Source organism: Gobio gobio (genome assembly GCF_949357685.1).
Source record: "Gobio gobio genome assembly, chromosome: 4".
NCBI classification, from domain to species: Eukaryota; Metazoa; Chordata; class Actinopteri; order Cypriniformes; family Gobionidae; genus Gobio; species Gobio gobio.
This window is the reverse complement of record NC_137100.1, coordinates 43,777,332-43,800,596: the sequence shown is the minus strand read 5'-3', so window position 1 is coordinate 43,800,596 and position 23,265 is coordinate 43,777,332. Positions and strand designations below refer to the sequence as shown.

The 23,265-nt window shown below is 38.6% G+C and overlaps 2 protein-coding genes across 2 annotated transcripts in view; both read right to left on the bottom strand.

The window, feature by feature from the left end:
- Positions 1 to 5,054, bottom strand: part of whrnb (whirlin b) — a gene marked incomplete at its 3' end in the record, with an annotated part of 68,622 nt that extends 63,568 nt beyond the window's left edge. The window contains exon 1 of the mRNA XM_079816017.1: positions 3,794 to 5,054. Coding sequence (XP_079672143.1) covers positions 3,794 to 4,522 — 729 coding nt within the window. The 5' untranslated portion in view covers positions 4,523 to 5,054. The remainder of the gene's footprint in view (positions 1 to 3,793) is intronic.
- A 4,450-nt stretch (positions 5,055 to 9,504) lies between these two features.
- On the bottom strand, positions 9,505 to 21,810 carry noxa1 (NADPH oxidase activator 1). Its single transcript, XM_079815025.1, has 16 exons — positions 21,637 to 21,810; positions 21,262 to 21,441; positions 20,561 to 20,643; positions 20,218 to 20,326; positions 18,105 to 18,239; positions 17,789 to 17,896; positions 16,946 to 17,005; positions 16,807 to 16,844; positions 16,580 to 16,718; positions 15,251 to 15,316; positions 13,964 to 14,042; positions 13,621 to 13,700; positions 12,453 to 12,607; positions 12,197 to 12,302; positions 11,686 to 11,809; positions 9,505 to 11,577 (listed from the first exon to the last, which is right to left on the bottom strand). Exons 2-16 carry the CDS (start codon positions 21,433 to 21,435, stop codon positions 11,471 to 11,473), a joined length of 1,563 nt encoding a protein of 520 aa, XP_079671151.1. The 5' UTR covers positions 21,436 to 21,441; positions 21,637 to 21,810; the 3' UTR covers positions 9,505 to 11,470.
- Between the last annotated feature and the right edge of the window lie 1,455 nt (positions 21,811 to 23,265).

Below are 23,265 nucleotides of genomic sequence, written 5' to 3'. Positions count from 1 at the left end.
TGTGTGTGTGTGTGTGTGTGTGTGTGTGTGTGTGTGTGTGTGTGTGTGTGTGTGTGTGTGTGTGTGTGTGTGCGTGTGTGTGTGCGTGTGTGTGTAAATGTGTTCTGAATTGAGAATTTTGAATTTCAGTAATGAAGGGAAATGTAAAGGCCTAGATCAACCAATGATCAACCAGTTCTCTAAAATAGCTCAGAGATGGCTTCTAGTGGCCTCTAATACTATTTCATTTGTTCTGACTTTACACTGTTAAAGAGTGGATTCTCATGCTAAACATGGCCAAAATGTAAAGGTCCCATGGCATGCCATTTTTCCATTATTTTATAATGTTTCCTGAGGTGTACTTATATTGTTAGTATGATTTTTACATTAAAAAAATGTCATGATTTGAAAATAAAAGGCATTTTTTCTATACTGTTATTACCCCTCTGGCTGAATACCCTGTTTCAAGGGGCGTGTCTGCTGTGAGACTTCAGTGAAAACGCCCACTGTTGTGATTGGCTGACATCTTTGCATTTGAAATGAGTGTTAGATTATGTTGCGGAGGGGGCGTGGTTTAACGAGGCGAGGCACTGCGCACACTGACTGCATGCATGAGAGAGAGACTGAGTTGTTGAGAGCGCTGTACTGTTAACGCAAGCTTATTTGTATCTGAGAGTTCTGAATAAACAGTCCCAGTCACGTCGACTCTGTCTTCTTCCACCTTATTCTACGAACTTTGTAACACATGTAATGTACCATTACAGCTGTCGAGATGAACGAATCGTCAAAGTGTGGATTATAGCATTATTTTATGATCTATTCCTATCACATGAAAAGCTGCAGTGATGAGCATTGAGTACAGACAGTCTGTTGACCGCGTGAATGCAGTGATCTCGTCATTGCAACGCATTTTCTCTCAAAAAATGCTTTCACCATAACTAACAGCAAACACAACGTCGATATGAATACAGTAAGAGCTTTGTGCAGCATAACAGCATCATTCATTATAATGGCAGTTTGGGCAAGTGTGCAGATACACTCGCGACGTGTGTTTGACAGATCCGAACATTATAAAGAGAGTGTTCTTTGATCGCTCTCTGTAGTTTAATCACTTAAAAAACGGATTTGTTTCATGCTACTAACAGAAACAAACATTTTAGTCACTGGCTTGATTCACTGATGCATTACGCTTAGGGCATCAAGACGGCGATCATTAAACGATTTAGAAAGAAAGTCAGTGTGAACTTGAATAATTAGCTGCACATCAGAAATCACTAATCACAGATCAAGCATTAATGAACAATGTTACTTACTGTTTGTCGCGGTGCTGTTCGAATCCATATCGTAAAGTCTGTTTGTAAAGCCTGTGCTGACATAAACTGAATCCATTTTCTCCAAATGCTCTGGGACGTCATAACAGGAAAATTCAAGATCAGCTCGTCTGAGCTGTCATTTTCTCAAAGGCAGAGAAAGACAGCCAGAACTCGGTTTACACCCATCAAAATGTATAGCCACTTGGGGACCATATACAGGCTACGGGCACTCATATTAATGTTAAAAAACCTCATAAAATGACATTTTCATGCCATGGGACCTTTAACACAAAAAAACCAAGTTGGGCATATGATGGAGTATTTCAATGCCACATACACTCCTTTAGGATTCAAACAAGTTTCGGAATGTTTTTTTCGAAAATGGCACTGTATGACTGCATAAAGGGCGGAATTCCTTGTATGGCCACTTCTCGCGGATAAGCGCGTGCGCACATCAACCAGAGCGAGAGCAGGAGTGTATGTATGTGTACATGGCTCAAATTGTGACAATCTATCTGGCTGGTTAACATGTTGGTCAGACCAATTAGTGGTTCAAATGTGGGCAAGCTTGCCTTAAAGCTAAAGGCCATGTCATTTTCCATCAGATACTTTGTAAACAACTCTGATACTGTCAAATCAGCTCAATTCACACCTCGGCCTCACGGTAAACTATACAGGCAATGCGAGACAGACAATTCTCACCTATCTTTATTTAGAAATTCTTACAGGCTTGCACTTTGAGTAAACATGGTCAATCACTTTTAATCCCTCCATATGGAACCTGCTATCAAGACTGACTCACTCAATAAAGCTTCACCAACAGACTCACATTGTTTTCTGTTGTGTGCTTTTTTTAGCTTGAGGATTCAATTCTGACAGGCAAACAAGATTGCGACATGAGTAAGACAGGCAGTACAACAAAGCAAGGATGATACAAAAGAACACCGCACTTCCCTCAGCAGTCGAATATGAACACTCAAAAAATAAAAAATAAAACAAACATAGAATAAGCCTGCCCACACAAATAGTCAAAAAGAGAGAGAGAATGAGCAAGCAAAGAGGAGAGGAAAGTAAGAGTGAGTTTGCTGTCTGTCATTGCTCTTCTTCTGCAAACTGTACAAGCATCAATTGTTATGTAACCTATGATTTAACTCTCAAATCTAGAACTAAAATTAGAGATGATAAGAGATTCCACCACAGGCAAATTTCCACATATATCTATCTGGACGTTACTGTAGATCAAACACCAATACATCCAATTATTTTCACTCCAGTGGCGTATTTTGAGTAAATTATCAAATTTTCTGAAATTACCTTTGCACACACAGGGAATGAGAGCAAATGTGCTTAAAAAAAAAGGGGGGGGGGGGGGGGGGGGTCATGATTAGAAGGACCATGTGAAGAGAAGAGAGCAAATGAGATTTAGTCACAGTGGCCAGTTTGGGGTTCAGGCCAAAAGTAAGTGCACAGTTCTGTGTAATTAAGTGAGCAAAAAAAAAAACAAAAAAAAACATTTTAGCCCTACTAAAGCCAGTAACTCTTACTTGGACTGCGGCCAAAGATTTTTCTGCAGGGCTATGACACTGGTAAAGGACTTTACATGATCCAATGAGGGAAAGGGGAAGCAAATTGGACTGTTTGGTACAAAAAAGGGCCAGTCAGCACTGTAAAAAATAAAAAGATACCAATTGGGGTTCCACAGACTGCCACACTGAATTATCCCTCAAGAGCAGTGATTACAAACCAGAGTATGAGTACACAAGGATATACATTTAGATTTTGCTTTGTTAAACTGAAATGATCATTTATTTTATCATTTTAATAGGACTATGTCAGGGCTAACAAACTATCTTCAGTACATCCTGTATAAGTCACTGTCATTTTTGCATACCTGCTCTTAATTTCCCTTTATTTACACATTTTGATTGTGTACACATCTTTTTTAGAATGCATGGTTTTGTTTTTTGTTTTGTTTTTTTGTAGATCGGTATTCTGTTTTATATTTTGTTACTCTTCCCGATTGCTGGATCAGTAAAGTCTGTCTGTCTGTCTGTCGATCTATCTGTCTGTGTGTCTGTCGATATATATATATATCTTCATTGTTTTCATTGAGAATTTTTCTCCATGATTCCCAGAAGTTAAAACCTGTGAATGACCAAAAATCTCAAGTGCATCAATTAGTGCACCCTTCACTAATAATGGGTTTACTTTATAGGACCAATTGACTGTTTTTAGAGTTATCAGAGAACTGCCCTTTTTGATAAGGGTCCTAGAAGTTTTCTAGAAGTTTCCAGCAGTGTGGCAGTCTGATAAACAAAAAATGGTACATCAAGTGTCTTTTTATTTTTTACAGTGAAAGAATTTCACACATAACAGATTCACGTAAGTGTTGAGGAAGAGAAATGTTTAAATAGAGTGATCAAACACACACATACACACACACACACACACACACACACACACACACACACACACACACAAACATAGAGAACACACATCACCTTGACTGCCTCTCCATGAGTGACTCGGTCAAACACCATGTTATTGACTTTCATGATCTGGTCTCCAACTCTCAGCCCCTCTCTCTCAGCGGATGATCCCGGCTCCACCAAAGACACATAGATGCCAACTCCATGCTCTGACCCACCCCGTATGCTGAATCCCAGGCCTTCGTGGCTCTTGCTCCTTTTCAGCGTAACTTGGCGGATTTCATCAGGCGCTTCCAGCATCAGCGCTGGCGCTGTCCCCTCAACTGTGGTGCTGAAAACAGGAGCGGCGCGCACAGATCCGTGACTGGGACCGGCCTGCTCGGACTCGGGCAGAAAGTGCACCGAGGATGCTCCTGCATGCGCGTTTGTGCTGTTGATGTCTTCCGAGCACTCATGCTTGACACTGCCTGTCAGCAGATCCGTCTTCAGATAAAGCCCTTCCGATGTGTACTGGTCGAATAGCAGCTGGTCCGAGCGGGGTATGACCAGGCGCAGCATGGGTAACAGTTGGCGCTTGTTAGGTGTGTTGAGAATGACTTTGAGAGTCTGCACGAGATCGAATACATTGCGCTTGGCGTGGTAAATGTTGAGACAGTGGATGAACTGCTCCCTTTCGAAGTCGTTGAGCAGCACGTTGAGCGCGTTGTGCAACTTCTTGACGTTAACGGAGAGCGCGCGACCACCGGAGCCCAGCGAGTTCGCGCTCGACTTGAGAGAAGCGCGCTCCAGATCCGTGCTCATTCTCAGACACCTCAAAACCACAGGGGGATTTCACATCAGGCATTAGGAACGGAGCACGGTCACCGTATCTTGCTAAAAACAGAAATGAACCGCGATTCGTGCGTTAAACCGGTGAGACGTGTCATGCTGTGAGAGTTAGCTCCTCGTTTGAGAGCGCGCGCTCAAAAAAACAACAACGATACAGTAAATGGCAAAATAATTAGTGCAATACAGTTTCGAAACTTTTGAGCATGAATACAAATTGTTTAATGATCACTTTGAATGCTATATATAGTGGAAAAAGTCCACTGTTCGTCCAGAGACAAACCCGAATTAAGTCCCGCGAGGATTTGACGTCCGTAATAGTGACTTTAATCCTTTTGGTAACACATTGTGCGAAAAGAAACGGGAAATGAGACGTCCTGCAAAGATTAAGAAGATAAATAAAAAAAATAAAAAACACACAATACGAACGTTTGAAGTTTGACAGCCGCGCTCAGAAGAGGAGCGCGCGTGGTCAGTGTGGCTCGCTCGGATTTCTTGTCGCTACTACTGAGTCCGTAGTGAGATACCGACACAGGCGCTCTGGAGGAAATGACGCAAGCGTGAGGCGCCTCTGTTGCTTAGGAACAAACAACTATGAGGAACATAGCATTTGGACAAACAAAACTACATTTTTCCTGCGCGTGAGCTATTTTTAATGTTCAAGGCAGCCGGGCTATTGACGTTAATCAATTGAAAAGTCGTTTGCAGAGAGTATAGTGCGCACTTGGGGCCATAACGTAAAAGTTCGTAAAGGCAAAGTGTGTCTTAAACACAGTCGAAACCACAGCCACTTGATCTCAGCTTTACAGATATTAGATCCTACACGTTTGATGTGTTTCATGAGGCATATGAGGAGCCAGCCTGTCAGTTACAAAACAAAACGCAGGCCAGTCAGTAGCTACTGTTGTCCCTCTCATTTCGAAGCAAATAGATTGTAGATTAGCCTTACGTTTCTGCTCAGAAAGATACAAGTGCAACAAGTACACAATACTTGTATTATTAAACATATTAAACCAAAATAATATTTATTAAACATGATTAATTTATGCAATTTAACATGAAAGTTGTGCCAGTATGGTGCTAAGAGCAACAGTGGAACATCCAATTTAGAGATCCAAATATACATTCCGCAAGTAAAATGAATCAGAATCAAGTATTTCAGAGAGCCATTAAATCAAGAAAACATAGTGACCTAAATATATTTTTCAGTGATAACTAATGAAAAACACATTTGATTCTTTGGAACACTCAAAAGATCTGACGAAATTTTAAAGACTTACATTTCAATCTTTCAGTGGATGTCTTATCTGTTAACAGGAGGTAGTGAACAGATTAACAAAACTAGGGCAGTGTTTGGATATGTTTGTGCTTGATTTATGAGTGCTCCATTTATACTTGAAACTCTCTAATACTCTGTATCTGAGCAAAGTGTGTAATATCACATCTTAAACTCAGCTCTGCTCTCTCACAGATGCTGTGTCTGAAATTGCATCTGCTGAGAAAAGCTGCATAATCCATACTGTACATTCAGGGCAGTCCATGAATTGATTTGTATTAACAAGAATACTTATCCATATTATATTTGCTCAGTCTACGTTGTCTGATGGGTTAAAAAAGCAACCAGCAAGGTTTTCAGTCCAGACTTTGGATTTCTTCTGCTGTTGAAGCTCAGTTAAAACACACGTGTCATCCTCTAAGCTCATAAAGAGGAATTAGAAAGGCCTGTCAGCAGACATCCACTACCTACAGTACACAAACCAGAGCTATTAATAATCTTATATGGACAGACTGTTGCTCCCTTTAAGGCTTTATTTAACCTCATCCTTTTGTGTGTGTGTGTGTGTGGGGGGGGGGGGGGGTTCACATTATGAAATAAAAGTTTTTCTCCAAAACACTTTGGCCACTATTATTGGCACCTCTACATTTTTTTATGAGTAAAATATCTCTGAAGTATGTTCCTATTAATATCTACATTTAGATATACATTTAGCACACCAGGGTTACTAGGAACATGAAATTGTCTAGCTATGACTTCTTGTTTCACGAATATGAGGAAACAGAAAGGCCAAATTCCCTTAATCATTCATCAGAATGAGTAAAACCAAAGAATATACACTGAACAAACACTTTGGTTTTTGCCCCCATTTTTCATGAGCTGAACTAAAAGATCTAAGACTTTTTCTATGTACACAAAAGGCCTGTTTCTCTCAAATATTGTTCACAAATCTGTCTAAATCTGTGTTAGTGAGCACTTCTCCTTTGCCGAGATAATCCATCCACCATCCACTGTGGCCTGTGGAATGTTGGTCCACTCCTCTTCAATGGCTGTGCGAAGTTGCTGGATATTTGCAGGAACTGGAACATGCTGTCGTATATGCCGATCCAGAGCATCCCAAGCTCAATGGGTGACATGCCCGGTGAGTATGCAGGCCATGCAAAAACTGGGATGTTTTCAGCTTCCAGGAATTGTGTACAGATCCTTGCAACATGGGGCTATGCATTATCATGCTGCAACATGAGGTGATGGTTGTGGATGAATGGCACAACAATGGGCCTCAGGATTTTGTCACGGTATTGATGACATTTTGCATTCAAAATGCCATCAATAAAATGCAACCGTGTACGTTGTCCATAACATAGCACTTGCCATTCGATCCACAACGTTGACATCAGCAAACTGCTCACCCACACTACGCCATACACGCTGTCTGCCATCTGCCCTGTACAGTGAAAACCGGGATTCATCCGTGAAGAGAACACCCCTCCAAAGTGCCAGACGTCATTGAAAGTATTTTCCCACTCAAGTCAGTTACAACGACAAACTGCAGTCAGGTCAAGACCCCGAGGATGACGACGAGCATACGAGTCCAAAGTAAAGGAACTTGTAGAAGGGTTTCACTGAGCCCATGGCATCCCTCAGTGCATCTGTGCCATGGATGGGACCCATGTGGATATCAGGCAGCCAATCATAGCGTAGTTTTGCATTTTCATGTGGACAGAGATTTTTTTAAACTGTGCTTGTGTGGACGCGATTGTTTTTTAAAACGGAGGAGGAAAAACTCTGGTTATAAAAATACCCGTGTACGTCTGGACTAGGCCTTAGAGTGGCCTTTTATTGTGGCCAGCCTACGGCACACCTGTGCAATAATCATGCTGTCTAATCAGCATCTTGATATGCCACAACAGTGAGGTGGATGGATTATCTCGGCAAAGGAGAAGTGCTCACTAACACAGATTTAGACAGATTTGTGAACAATATTTGAGAGAAATAAGTGGACAGAAAAATGAAAAGCTCAGCTCATGAAAAATGGGGGCAAAAGAACTAAAAAGTGTTTTGTTTATAATTTTGTTCAGTGTAGTTCTGATGTGCAGCAAAAGATTGTTGAGCTTCACAAAATAGAAAGAAGCTACAGAAGCTGTAAGAAAAAAGGGCAATAATTAAGAAGTTAGAATCAACTAAAGATGTTATGAATGTGCCTGGAAGAGGTCAAGTGTCTATATTGTCTTAATGCGTGGCGAGGAGAAGAGTTTGAGTGGCCAAAGACTCTCCAAGGATCACAGCTGGAGAATTGGAGAGATAAGTTGAGTTTTGGGGTCAGAAAGCCTAAAAAAATCAAACAACCCCTACATCACCACGTTGTTTGGGAGGGATTCAAGAAAAATCCTCCTCGCTTATCCAAAAAACAATGTCCAGCATTTTCAGATGTCAGACATGACTGGAACTTCTAACGGGACCTGGTTCTGTGGTCAGATGAAACAAAAAAAAGAGCTTTTTAGCAGCAAACCCAACAGTTTGGTGCCAACAGGGATGAAAAGTACCCCATGCCCACAGTTAAATATACCATTGGATCTTTAAAGTTGTGGGCCTATTTTATGCCAGAGGTCTCTTGTCCAGAAACATGGCATCATGGATTCTAGCAAATACCAGCAGATAAAAAAATCAAAACCTGCCACGGCTATCGTTTAATCGGCCGTGGTTTGATCTTCCATCAGGACTATGATCCAAAACAAACAGCAAAATCAACACAAAAATGTGTCACTGAGCACAAAATGAAGCTTCTTCCATGACCATCCCTGAAACCTTGAAAATGAATGGGGAGAACTGAACATGGAGCTGGGAATCTGAAGGATATGGAGAGATTCTGTGGAGGAATGGCCTCTGATCTCTTGTCAGGTGTTTTCCAAACTCATTAGGCATTATAGGAGAAGACTCAGAGCTGTTATCTAGGCAAAAGGAGGTTGCAAAACGTATTTAATGTAAGGGTGCCAATAATTATGGCCAACATGTTTTGGAGAAAAGCATTTTAGTTCATCATTTCATTTATTTTCTATTATTACAATGAAAGATTCGATTTTGCAAAACATTTTTAATGAAAGATCAAAAGGATAAACGATGCAGATTTATTTTTACAGCCATCTTTGATCATATTTACCAGGGGTGCCAATAATTCTGACCCCAACTGTACATGCACACATAGGAATAAAATAAAGAAATACAACAATGAAATAAATCAAGGAAATTGTGACAAAAATGTGTTTTGAGATACCTTTTAAAAGTGCATAATGAGACGATTTACTGGCACAACAGCAACCAAGTGTATTTGTTTTGCCAAAGTATTTACAGCATAGCTGCACACATTAAAATGACTTCATTTTATTTTGCACCAAAGTCGGCATGAAACAAAAGTCGCAATGGTCGTTTTGTCCTTATTGTGACGTATATCCAAGTAAAATGGCTTTTGGAACAAGAAAAAATGTAGGGCGGGACTTGAAGGGAATTGATTGGATGGTTGTGGTTTGCTATTGCTGTGATCTCATGTGAGTGGCAGGCTGTACCGCCCTTGCACCGGTAAACACCTCATCAGAGAAAATATATTGTTATGAGGGCACATTCATTTGCACATGAATAAATCATTTATAATAAATACTGCAATATTCCATTAATTTTTTTTTTTTTTGTCAATTTTGATTTGAATAAATAGAACAATAATACAAATTAAACAAAAAGTGCGGCATATAAAATGAGATAAGTACTAATAATTAAAAGAAATACATTACAATCACATCAGTGGCTAAATTAGTGATTTAAAATGGTTAATTTAAGATCAAAATGAGACTAAACACATGTATAGACCCTTTCAGATGAACTTTCTTCATCCTTCTGGATCTCCAACCCACTGATTTACAGCCCTTTAAGAGCAAAAGAGTCAAATTCATTGTTAATTTGCAATTACAGCTCTTGGCAGAGCATGGTGGCAAAAATTAATGAACAATTAATGGGCCTAAATGAGACAATAGAGATGCTCACTGATCTTTATGCATTGCAGAAGAGAGTGTATTACACCTCAGCAGTAAGTCACATATACATGCTCAAAAGTGCTCCAAAATATCAGACAATAATTCAATTAGGTGCTGAAATACCAAAGATATTTCCCTGACATGGACATCCCTGACATCTTATTTCTCTCGACGTACGCATGTTTGAGAGAGTGATTTAATAAAGCTGTGTGGTTAGGATGGTTTAACCTGATTTGAGTAATTCCTGTTCTCTTGACTTTAATCCGAGATTTCTCCCTGCACCACCACAGTTGGCCGGTTTATGCTTAAAGAGTCCCACATAATCTTTTGAGAAGCGTTCGAGTGATGCACTGAATAAACAAGTAACTTTTACGACAGGTTATGCTTAAGGCCATTAAATTGCCACTGTTGGCTGCACAAAATACAGTTCACTTACATCCCCTATAAAAATAAAAACAGACAGAAGGCTGTTTTCTCACTGAAACATGTTAAACTGTATTACTCCCTGACACTTATACAATGCCATTTACAACAGCTCATAAATGCAACACAAATTGTCACTCTTCAACAAATATAAACCAGGGACAGAAGGTAGAAGTGGAAGAACTGATCGGTAAACGTTGAGTCAGAATGCGGTACGGCTTTGATTAATAGCAGAATGTTTAATGTGAATTGAGGGAAATGTGCGTCACGCTGGGCTCTGCCAACCCCATAATTACCGCAATATAAAAGAGCAGAGGGATCGTATGCTGCAGTGCCATGCCCCAGTGCCCAGTCTGACAGAGCACACCACGCCATTAAACACTGCATTACGAATACCTTGCTGAGGTGTATTTAGCTTTCATTACCGGACAGGGGTGATTTAAAAGCCATTTTATGACATCTGACCCATGCAGTCTGAAAAAAAAAAAACTGCCAGCAGTGTATATTGTATGGGTGTGATGTAAGTTAAATCATCTCTTTTTTGCTGCGCTGCTATTCAGTTTGTATATGATAGATACCGTGTCAGCTGCAGGTTAAGAAGAGGTGGGTGGAAATGATGTAAACTGAAGCTGACATCCTATGGAGCACTATTTAAAACTCTGGATTTGGCCTCTAGCCACCCTGTTTTGTGATCACAAAAAGTACCTGAAATTCACCCTTTTCTATTAATATTAAATGAACTCACTCTGTAAAGAGAGCCAAGAGTTTCCAGTTGGCATCTAATTCACACAGAATTCAGGTGTTCCAGAACCATTATACATACTTTAGACAGCTTAAATTCCCTAATGATATTATTTTCCAGTTAAAAGCACTTAAAGAGAGCTGTAATTTCATTAAGTAAATGGCAAAAATAAATCAAGGAAAATGTTATAATGGAAAAAAATCTTTTTTTAAATACAGTACCTTGTGAAGAGGAGAAATTAATTTAATCTTTCAGAATCTATGCTCTAAAGTTATTGTGATCATGTTCATAAAAACAGCAGTCAGGAGCTTGTGAAGGCACAATTTGCCATAAAGAAAAAAATAACTTCTGATAAATACTGTCATTAACTTTGGCAGATGAATGCCTCTATACTGTCGCTGCACATAAAGTTCTTAATGATTGAACACTATTATGGCTACTGTAGATGTTTCGAGGCTGTGTCAGTCCGTTGATGCCCCACTGATGCTCTCTGTATCCAGATGAGCAAAGCTTCTCGGGAAGATGCCGATTTTTCCAGCAAAGTGCCCCTCTAACCACTCCTTATTCACTGCAAATTGGAGAAAAAAGAAAAATACTGTTCTTACCCCATCACTGGTGTGTAAAACAAATTTGAATTACATAATAATAAAGAAAAGACACCCCTGCGTTTACATACCCTCACTGAGAATGTCAATTGTGTCGCCTTCACCGAATTCCAAATCCTCTGGGCCTTGGGCATTGTAGTCATATAGTGCCACCATCTGATAAAGAATGGACCTGTTTGCCAGAGGGTCCTCGTTCTTGGGACAAGATGGAGGGGAAAAAAGAAATTAAAAATTGCTAAATTGGTGTAACATTCATTTGTAATAGAACAAAGTTCAAGGTGATGGGTGTTTTTTCCCCCCACAGTTGAATAAACAAGTAAGCTATAGGTTTTGATTTCCTAAAATAATGTAAACACTACGTGACTATGTGATACTATCAAAACACTGCTCTGTTTGAGCATACAGACACTAGCTCAACCATTGGTGTGAATTTTGGGTGACACAATAAGACAAATCGCAGACAGCATTGTGCATGGGAAACCGTATTCCGTTTGGTGACAGTAGAGGCGCAGAAATGACACACAATTAATCTCCTTTAACAGGCTTCACTGAGAGCTGTCAATCAAAAATGAGTAAGGTTACCTGACACCAAATTTGGGCACGTCCTGATTCAGCCACACCCTCTAAGCTATCCAGTCCATCGTCACCATTTAGTGGCATTAGTACTCTGGTGCCATGCCTTCTGTGTCTGTGAGAGGGAGTTTAGTACTTTGTGAGTCAAGGATGGTGAGGGGGTTTGTTCAATGAAAAAATGTGACCAGAGTTTTAATATACTTTAATGCTGGGAATTTATGGCAACTAAAAGCAGGTCAGCCAGACTGCAGGTCTGCAATATTACCTGAGGCGAATGTTGATCACAGGCTGTCCTAATTTCTGAGCGATTTTCTCTTGCAGATCCCGGAAAGGAGTTTCTAAAGGAACTCTCAGAGCCATGGTGTATGTGTAGTGCACCTTGACTACGACTGATCCAGAGTCCTGTGGTGAAGTTTGGGCCTGAGAAATGGAGGTCACACATTATGGCTGATGCAACAGAGATACATCTGAATCAGATTTTTGCATTAAACTGATCATAAGTATAAGCTAGCCTAAGTGAATGAAGTTATAATACAAGAACATGAAAAAAATTCAAAGTTCCCTTTTCCATTACAAAATTCTATCTTGTGCACAAGGATTTGGGATATTGAAATATAAGTGAATATAAGGGTTATTGGGTTTCTCTACCAGGCAGTGGCCTTAAATAGTCTCCTCTTCAGATTTTCAGCTTTCTTTTGCTCCCTTGGGTGTCTTTCTGACTGAATCAGGCCAAATCAAAGGCCTGCTGCCTCAACACTCCACTCCACTTCTTGTCTGAGTCACAAAACCCATTCAAAAGATCTCATCTCACACAAAACAGACACATTGAAACTAAAACTGTTTGTTAATAACTAAAGTTGTTTTTATTATTATAAAATTGTTATACAATATATATTATTATAAAAAAAGAAAGAAAATGTCATTTCTAAACTAATATCGAGAAAACGGTTATAATAAAATAATAAAACGTAAAAAAAATGTGGCATTGTTTAAGTAGAGCGCATGCTCCAATATGTTGCATGATGCAGTTATTATTTCCTGTCTGTTCTTCAAACATGACGGCCACTGCATTAATCATGCTCTGCTTCTATTTCCATATACAGTACAGATACTGTCAGAAATGTTGGCTTTCAGGCTTGACAAATTGGACAGGGAGATAAAATGAATTTGCAGAAGTATATAAGATTTAAGCACTGAGGTTCTAACCAAATATTCATGATTAGAGGGCACCAAATGTTAAAGTTAAATAATTGAAACCCCATGTTTATAGACAACAAATCTGTTCATTTGAACATAAATCGTTCACATTATCTTTTAGGCTAGTTATTGGTGGCAAAATAAAAATAAAAAATCTTGGAGTGACGCACAAAAGGGATTTGTCCTGCACAAGGTGAGCATTCTTTCATCTTTTTCAAGTGTGTTTTATTACTCACCTGCTGCGTAGGGACGCGGGTGGAGTTGCTGGTCATTGGAGGAGTTGTGTGGGTAGCACCGGCACAGGAGGGGTGAAACTCTACAGAAGAGAGGGTACTGGTAAAATCTTTCTTCAGAATACTGGTACAATCATTTTATTTATTTTTAGGACAGTTGAAGAACTGACAGGAAATAATAACTGCATTATGCAACATATTGGAGCATGCGCTCTACTTTTTTTTTCTTTTTTATAATAATATATATTTTATAATAATTCTATAATTATAAAAACAACTTTAGTTATTAACAAACAGTTTTAGTTTCAATGTGTCTGTTTTATCTGAATTTTTTTTTTTACTGTACCTAATGTACGTTGAGATGGACCTTGGGGTCGATTTGGGGGGGTTAGGGCTGGTGGATGTGGGATGCCATTGGCGAGTTCCTTCCAAGTGATATGCAGAGAAAAGCACTCAGTAGGTTATTGCCTATAACAACTTTAATTCTGATATTGAACATCAGAGGCTCAAGAACAAGGTCACAGCTCCTACAGTATGCAAAACAAGCACAATTAAAGGGATAGTTCAGCCAAAAATGAAAATTAGCCCATGATTTACTCACCCTCAAGTCATCCTAGGTGTATATGACATTCTTCTTTCAGACGAACACATCAGAGTTATATTACAAAAGTCCAGGCTAATTCAAGCATTATAATTGCAATAATAGTTTTTGAAGTCCATAAAAAAATGCACCTGTCCATCGAATAATGGGCTCCACGCGGCTCCGGGGTGTTAATAAAGGCCTTCTGAAGCGAATCGATGTGTTTGGGTAAGAAAAATATCCATATTTAAAACTTTATCAAGTAAAGTTCCAGCCGATCGCCTTCCATGGAAAAGTGTTTAAAGTTGAAAGTGAATCAAACGCGTACCTGGTCGCGTTTGTCTTTCGATTGGCAGAGGACCTTTCAACACTTTTTCCATAAATTGAACACGGAAGGCCGTCGGCCGAAACTAATTATGGATATTTTTCTTACACAAACGCGTCAATTCGCTTCAGAAGGCCTTTATTAACACCCCGGAGCCACGTGGAGAACGTTATTTGACAGACAGATGGATTTTTATACTCAAAAACAGAACAACTATTACTGCTATAATAACACTTGGATTAGCCTGGTCTTTTGGAATTATAACTCCGATTTTATTCGTCTGAAAGAAGAAAGTCATATACACCTAGGATGATTTGAGGGTGAGTAAATCATGGGCTAATTTTCATTTTTGGGTGAACTATCCCTTTAAACCACATCTCTGGAAGAATGGGTAACAAGAGGCTATAAACTTCTAAATCATTTTTATTTTCATGATTGCTATTTTCCTTAGAACGATACTGAAAGTGATAAAGAGTGATGAAGCAAAGTGCAGTCTTTGCCAAATCTCTGTGGCTTGCAGAGTGTGTAAGCACATTTTTAACTAACATTTTTAATAGTCTCCATTCATTAAAATTCAGCATTCTACACCAAGCTCAATATATCTTAGAGAAAGGCTGGATGAGCCTTGGAAAATAATAAAAACCCTATTAAAACCCATAAAACACATACAGTATACTGTGGGATATGAAAGAGGTCATACAAGGAGGTTAAAAAAATATAACACTTACAATTCGCTTGAATTTACCCTTTTTCTTGACCATGGGTTCAAGCAGGAAATTGGGAACCAGACCTCTCTGACATTAAAAAGAAGAAGAAATAGCTCAGGTGTTACTCTATATTTTCTTATTCGTTTTATATCACACATTGATGTTGCCACTCAAACTGCTTTTGTGAATGTCAGAAACATAATTAGAAAGCTAGAATATCTGCTTGTTAAGTCTGACCTGTTTTCGCGGCCAAACGCTTAGATTCCAAAAGCAAATGGTGCTAATATAAACTGACCATGCACTGAAAAATCATGATACATAAATCTTTGCTGGCCAGACAGTGATTCATCTTTTATAAATTGTTGAAATATGGTGTCAGGGACGTTGTGAGCCCGGAGATTGGGGTGTACACTGTTTTAAACACTTTTCAAATGCTTAGCTTAAATATGACATGACTAAATAATGCTTATAAACTGCTGTTAAGATTGGAGTCCCAACTTAAACAAGTGGAGGCTTGGACCTGGAAACAGTAATCCTTAAGTCACAAATTAAAGCCACAATGTGTAATTTTTCGCCGCTAGAAGTCGCTTATTCAAAACAAAGGCGTAGCTTGATGACGCCTTTATTTCGCTGAGCTTTAATTATGCCGCAGGCGAGTGCTTTTCTGGTGTATCATATTAGATACATTATTTGAGTGTGTTGAAAATGATGTTATAATGCTTCTCTGTGCATTTGCTCGGCGGCTACTATGAGACACTTGTTGCACGTTGCAGTAAGCGAGATCATGGCATGGTAAAACATTGTACTCGTGGTAAATCAAGAAAATGAGATATAAACAAAAAGACTAACTGTGTTGAGCTATAACAATAATTACTTTTCTTTTGATTAATGTATCCAAACAGTTGCTCACCTGTCTATTAAAACACATAATATATTAAAGCATCCATAGTGTTGGTGTCCATAGTGTTGGTGTTTTTTGAAACAATTGGTGTTTCCATAGTTTCCATACTAAATAAAACCAGTGTTTCCATAGTTTCCATACTAAATAAAACCAGAAATTGAGGGTAATGCAGGTATGATTCATTGATAGGAGATGCATGGACACGGTCCGTGTCAAAATTGCTTATTTCTCTGGATTTAAACATGGAAACATTTAGGATAATGTAAGTACACAAGTCAACAAAATATATAACGTTGTTCTAGTGGTTCTTTTTGGTATTTGAATCCAAAACTCTTACATATATTGTGCCTTCAGATTGTCATACTGGCGGAAAAATATTCAATGTGCCTCCAAATCAAAACAAATCCCCAGTAATCATCCTTCACATCTAGAATGAAAGAGTATCCCACCTTTCCATCATAAATGACTACTGCCAGCCCGTCCTTGTCGTCATCACTATACACAAACACTTCTGCTCCAGCAGGCACGTTTAGCTCCCCTGCACCTTTTGCCACATAAGCGCTCTTCATTACCATGTAACGAGAGTCCCTATGAAAGAATGACATATTATATCATATGTTATCTCAGTGTATTGAGCTGGTCTTGTAACAGTCTTTAATATTTTCTGAATACTTACTGGCCGTCAACTACATTTGGCTCGTAGTACCCTGGTTTCTGCAGGGACATACAAAATCAGTGGAGTTTGGTGAGAAACCAAAAGACAGTGAAAAGAAAACGAAATTTGGAGGTTGTAGCATCTCAGGTGGTAACTTTACCTGTGGTCTGAGGGGATCAAAGCCCCTGAAGTCATCATTTGGAATCAAAGAAGTGATGACCTGAGAGAAGAAGAGTTTAGTTTCAGGGATTTGTCAAATTTCTTGTATAGTGCTTTTAGTGCAGAATCATCATGTGTATGTGATTACAATCATTTAACAGTTGAAACCAGCGGATGCATTCTTTTTTGTGCAGCTATTAAGTTCTTACATACATATATTTATATATTTTCAACCGATTTTCAACTGTTAGTTTCAAATGCCCCCACTAGGGGGCCTCAGAAAACTTCTAAGGTGGCCTTAAAATTATAGGTCAAATTATAATTTTAAAATTATCAGGAAAAAAAGACAAAACAAGCACTAAATAAGCTACAAAATAAATACAAAAAACACAATAAATTAAATATTTAAGAAATAAGTGACTTCTAGATCTGGAAATGTTATAGAAAAAAATTTAATATTGTTAATAATGTCATTAATAAAAATCCAAGAGCATTTTTATTCATTTTCTGAATATACCATTTTTTTTGTTATAACAAGCTCAGACATATTTTATCAGGTAGAAAATATTTGTGAAAATCCCCATCCTTCCTCCATATTGTTGTGGACAATTGGGGGAGCTGAAGTCAAAAAGGCTGAGACCCACTGACTTAGAGCCCTTGAAACATTAACAGTTTGCCTTTTTAAATGTACTGCATACATGTCATTACAATTTATTTGTCTGTAATATTTGATATTGCACATTTAGGTTTTGTGTTGTGTTGACTCCTTTTGTTGGATTATAGTGGAGTTTATCATTTTCAAACAGCTATTAAAGCAGCAGTAGAGCGTGAAAATGCGAATCACCTTTGCTTCACCCAAGAAGTCCCTCGGTTTAAGCTGGTCTACCTCTTGTTTCCTGGGACGGAACACTTCACCCTCTGGCACCAGGAGAGGCTCCAGAACCTCTCTCCTCTGGGAATAAATTGGACAGAAACATTAAGTGACTACTGTTTAGTGGGGTGTTGAAAACAGACTTCAGAGATCATTACAAACCACAGTGTTCAGTGATACATTATCAGTAAAAGGGCAATAAAAGCTAGCGGTGGATGTCTTGCAGTATGAAAAAGCTTTTCAGCCTTCTATTTGCATTTTCTTGATGTAAGTATTACATAGGTCTTACAGAAATAGCCTCTAGAGCTGTGTCTATTAGGTTGCTTCGGCCCGCTCCTCTCTCCTGTGAGGCCGCCAGCAAAATGTCCCTGGCTTTGTCCCATTGTTGCAATCTGGAGTGAATGGCTGCCGCATTATAAAGGACCTATAAGTGAACAAATAAAAGTTGTACATATCATATCAACAGGACAAGAAAAGATTATACAGTACTTTTAAAAAAAAATGTTCATTTTTTTAACACTTTTATTCATCAAGGATGTATTAAATTTATCAAAAGACACTACAGACATTTATTATAATGTATCATATTTATTTCAAATAAATGCTGTCCTTTTGAAGTTTCTATTCAGGAAAGAATCCTAAAAAATATATAATGGTTTCCACAGTTTTAACTGTGATAATAAGAAATGTTTCTTGTGCATCGATTTCTGAAGGATCACGTGACACTGAAGACTGGAGTAATGCCATCACTGGAATAAAATATATATTTTTAAATATATTAAAATATAAATTATTTTAAACCTTAATACTGTTTCAAAATATTATTGATTTTATTGCATTTTGATACTTTGATTCTGTATTTTGTCAAATAAATGCAGCCTTGGTGAGCATAAGAGACTAATTACAAAGACATAAAAAAAACAGCCCCCAAACATTTCAATGGTAGTGTGTGAATATACATACAGCGATCAGGCATAACATTATGACCTAATATTGTTGGCCCCCGTTTTGCTGCCAAAACCTGACCTGTTGAGGCATGGACTCCACTAGACCCCTGAAGGTGTGCTGTGGTGTCTGGCACCAAGATGTTAGCAGCAGATCCTTTAAGTCCTGTAATGTCCTGGCTGCCATGTGTTCCCCAGGTAAGCGATGCACACCCAGCCAAAATAAAACGTGATTCATCGTCTGTTTGATCGGACCACACGGCCTTTGCTCCCCACGTGCATCAATAAGCATTGGCCGCCCATGACCCTGTCGCCGCTTCACCACTGTTCCTTCCTTGGACCACTTTTGATAGATACTGACCACTGCAGACCGGGAACACCCCACAAGAGCTGCAGTTTTGGAGATGCTCTGACCCAGTTGTCTAGCCATCACAATTTGGCCATTGTCAAACTCGCTCAAATCCTTACGCTTGCCCATTTTTCCTGCTTCTAACTCATCAACTTTGAGGACTAAATGTTCACTTGCTGCCTTTTATATCACACCCACTAACAGGTGCCGTGATTAAGAGATAATCTGTTATTCACTTCACCTGTCAGTGGTCATAATGTTATGCCTAACCAGTGTATATATCCCTAAAGTAAGATATTTTTGTTACTACACTCAAAAAAAAAATTTTAATTTAAAAATATTTTCTATTATTTTTTTTAATTTATGAATATGAATAACATAAACTGAATGGTCCATTCCCAATTCCCTCAGATTTATACAAAATGTTTTATTAAGCTCTAGTTTTTTTACTCAATTAAAATTCTTATTTTATAATATGAATAATATGTAAGGACTATTCAATTTAATTTGATGGAATTTTACTATTTGAAATGTGCAAATCTTGAAAAAAGGCTTAAATTCTTCCTTGAGTGTACCCTCTTTGGAATCTGTAAAATTAATAATTTCTTCACCCAGTGAGTAATGAGGCGTTATTTCTATTATTCTTCCAGTAAATTGCATAAAGCATACTTATAAAACATACAACGTGCACTTATGTCTAAAGATGGACAAGTGGTGCAAATTTTGCATGTGATGGTCATACATTGCCTCTGTTTTTCAACTAATATGCGTTTGAGGAACTTAAAGGTTGCTTCATCTATTCAGGCTAAATTGAGGAATGCGGGATGTCTTATCTTTTTTCAGCCTGGCATTTGACATTGCATAACTATGGAGCTTTTTTCACACAGCCCTCAAAGAGGCCTTGTGATAGCTATCTGTGCAGGTGAATTCCACCAAAGTTCATGTTTAATGGCAGAGTTGACACAAGGTTCGACAGAAAATTTCAAAAATTTCCCAAATTGTAATGTTACCAAATAAAACGTGCACACTAAATCCAGACAATCATACTTTTATAGATGGTTATGTCTTACTTTTTTCACAATCAGACAAAAATATGCTTATGTTCTTACCTGCCAGCTGTACATTTTAAAGCGAAGACCCAGCTGTTTGTAGTCAATGACAGGGTTTTCCCTCATGTATTTCTGAGCCCATACACAATCAGACAATGCCTCCTCCAGCCTGGTGTTAGAAAAAGTGACATGAAGAAAAAAGAGAGAAAGACAACGTAAAAAATGGAGAGAGCAAGAGAACAAAGAGGCAGTGTGAGATGAAAGTGAATCAGCTGTCCAGAACATCAACTTTAAACAAAAGAGGTCAATGTTTGTGTTGCATCACGCTGTGGATTACCTGACAGACTGGTCGACTCATTCATTGAGATCTGGTGTATAAAAACAGAATAGGTCTATTTCTCACCTGTTTGCCATGATATGAACAGCAGACCTCTGAAAAAATCCCACAGCAAGACATGAATCCTTTGCGATTACCTGGTCGAGAGCCTAAAAGGTATCATATGACATTTCAAAATGTACACCTTTTTAACTAAAACATAACAATCGTGACCTATACTACTCGTATTTCCTGATTATATTATCTTTTTGCGACCCTAAAAAGACCAATTTATTAACTAAGGGATTTTTAAACTGGGGGTCTGGGGACTGCAAGGAAGTAGGGGAAAGGGAACAGGAAAAAAAACAGTGAAAAAAAAAGTAAAAATAAATTAATAATAAAACTGAACTAATTAAATAAATGTGATATATTATTATTATTGTAATGCATACAGGTAACTATACTGTACTATAATGAGTAGAACAAAAATGTAATGTAACATAATAGAAACTAAATATTTTCCAAATAATATTTTATATTATTCATTTTCACAGTATCTATTTATTGGGTCTTCATACAAATATATAGCTTTTATACAGTACATCCTAAATAGATTGTAGGATGAGGGTCCCTTGCATAAGGATGATCATATTTGGGGATCAGTGGACCTGAAACTAAACTATAACTCTGGCAAATGCTATGTAACACCTTAAACAAGGAGTATCATTCCAGATATCCTAAATTTCTATAATTTCTTACATGGTTAAGTACCAAGATTGTGGTTGTACCTTGATGGCCAAATCGACTTGACGCAGGGCGATGTGTGTCGACGCGACCACAAACATAGTGCGACAGTTGTGATCTGTGATCTGGTTGAGAATAGAGAGAGCGCCCTGCCAGTCCCGGCTGTCTATTGCCTGCACAGCCTCATTCCAAAGTCTGATCAACTCTATGTACAGCATGGCCCTCTAGAACAAAACAAAAAGGATCAAATGTTACAAAGCTGTACTGAGAAAACACCATATTTTGGTCACTATTAGCTTGGAATGAAAAGAATCTGACAGTTGCCTCTAAGTACAGGTGAGACTAGCTATGCAGGTTGTTTTTTAGAAATTAAAACCATAAAAGCAAAACCCAATACTAGTACAATGACCGATACTTACCACTGCACAGAAACGGCAAGAGATAAGTCAGGAACTTGAATTGCTTTCTAGAAGTGATCGATCATGAATAAGAGTGCGGCTCCTGAACAGGTGTAAGCTAGAACTCTTAGTTGGCTCACAGGGAAGTGATATTTGTATTGTGACACACAGCTGTGGTTCCCACCCACTTGTCATGCCATAAGGAAGTCCTGCATTCCCGAGAGAGAGAGAGAGAGAGAGAGAGAGAGAGAGAGAGACAGAGAGAGAGAGAGAGAGAGAGAGAGAGAGAGAGAGAGAGAGAGAGAGAGAGACTTGTTGAACAGTAGGTAGGGCACATATACAATGGCTCAATTAAACAAAAATGTGGTGAGTAAGTCAAGGAAATAGAAGAAAGAAAGCCTGCACACTAACACACTTGTCTTCAGCACCCAAAGAACAGAACTTTGGTTGTCTGGCCAAGAGTTACACTACCGGGAAGCATTTGGTTTTCACCTGACATTTATTTTAATAGGGAAGCAGTCAAGAAAAAGAAAAAGAAAATTCCACAGCAAATTTACATGCTTTAGATTTTTCACCAAATACACGAGGCCAGTATCTTCAGAAAAAAAAAATAGACATTTGCTTTCTACAAAATTGAGACACATTATGTAGACGAATTGGGGACACATTATGTGGTTTTGAGCATATTATTTCCACATATAAATGTAAGATATATGGACACCTTAAAAATGATCATCTGAGATACAAGTGAAATATCTAGGAATGTTCAAATCTACTCTCATTTAACCGTCAGTGTTATCTATATGCATATATCATTTGCAGTAGATGGTGCTATATATTTTGGTAAATAGTTGCTCCAACGCTCTCGTGATATTTAAAACTACATCTGCAATCATCTTCGGTAGTGGTTAGAGAGTTGGACTTGTAACCCAAAGGTTGACAGTTGGATTTTCAATACCGGCAGGTGGGTATCTATGTAGGTGGTGGAGTGAATTAACAGCGCTCTCCCACCCTCAATACCTACAACTGAGGTGCCCTTGAGCAAGGCACCTAACCCCCAATGGCTTCCCAGGCACTGCTCTGTGTGTGTGTGTGTGTGTGTGTGTGTGTGTGTGTGTGTGTGTGTGTGTGTGTGTGTGTGTGTGTGTGTGTGTGTGTGTGTGTGTGTGTGTGTTCACGGATTGCAGTGTGTGTGTGTGTGTGTGTGTGTGTGTGTGTGTGTGTGTGTGTGTGTGTGTGTGTGTGTGTGTGTGTGTGTGTGTGTGTGTGTGTATTCACTCCTCACTGCTCCTAATGTGATGCAGAAGACAAATTCCAAGTCACTGTCACTATATTGTATAAAGTCATTGTCATTATAGTGTATTGAGCTGTTCAGTTTGAAGCCTTAAAACCCAGAAGACATTTACATGTCTAAAAAGTTACTTTTTATATTACTTTTTACGTGTGCATTATCTTTTGTTCAACATGAATTACATGTCGTATAGCCTAGAACTACATTGTTAGTAGTAGTGGTAAAAGCACATGTTTTTTCTTCTTCTTCTTTACTGGCCATTGACTCCTTGAAAGTATAAGTTGGTAAAAAAGGTCAAACAGGGCACCCCTGTTGTGGTGATTCATTAGTGAACGATTCAGGGTTTGTGAACAAATCCT

What these genes read in the sequence shown, in the direction of transcription:
- noxa1 (XM_079815025.1), bottom strand. Translation starts at nt 21,435, where the DNA reads ATGCTGTACATAGAGTTGATCAGACTTTGGAATGAGGCTGTGCAGGCA. An exon ending in GTTCATATCATGGCAAACAG is followed by an intron (nt 20,327 to 20,560) that starts GTGAGAAATAGA and finishes TTCTAACACCAG; the next exon opens with GCTGGAGGAGGCATTGTCTG. An exon ending in CCAAATGTAGTTGACGGCCA is followed by an intron (nt 16,719 to 16,806) that starts GTAAGTATTCAG and finishes ATTCTTTCATAG; the next exon opens with GGACTCTCGTTACATGGTAA.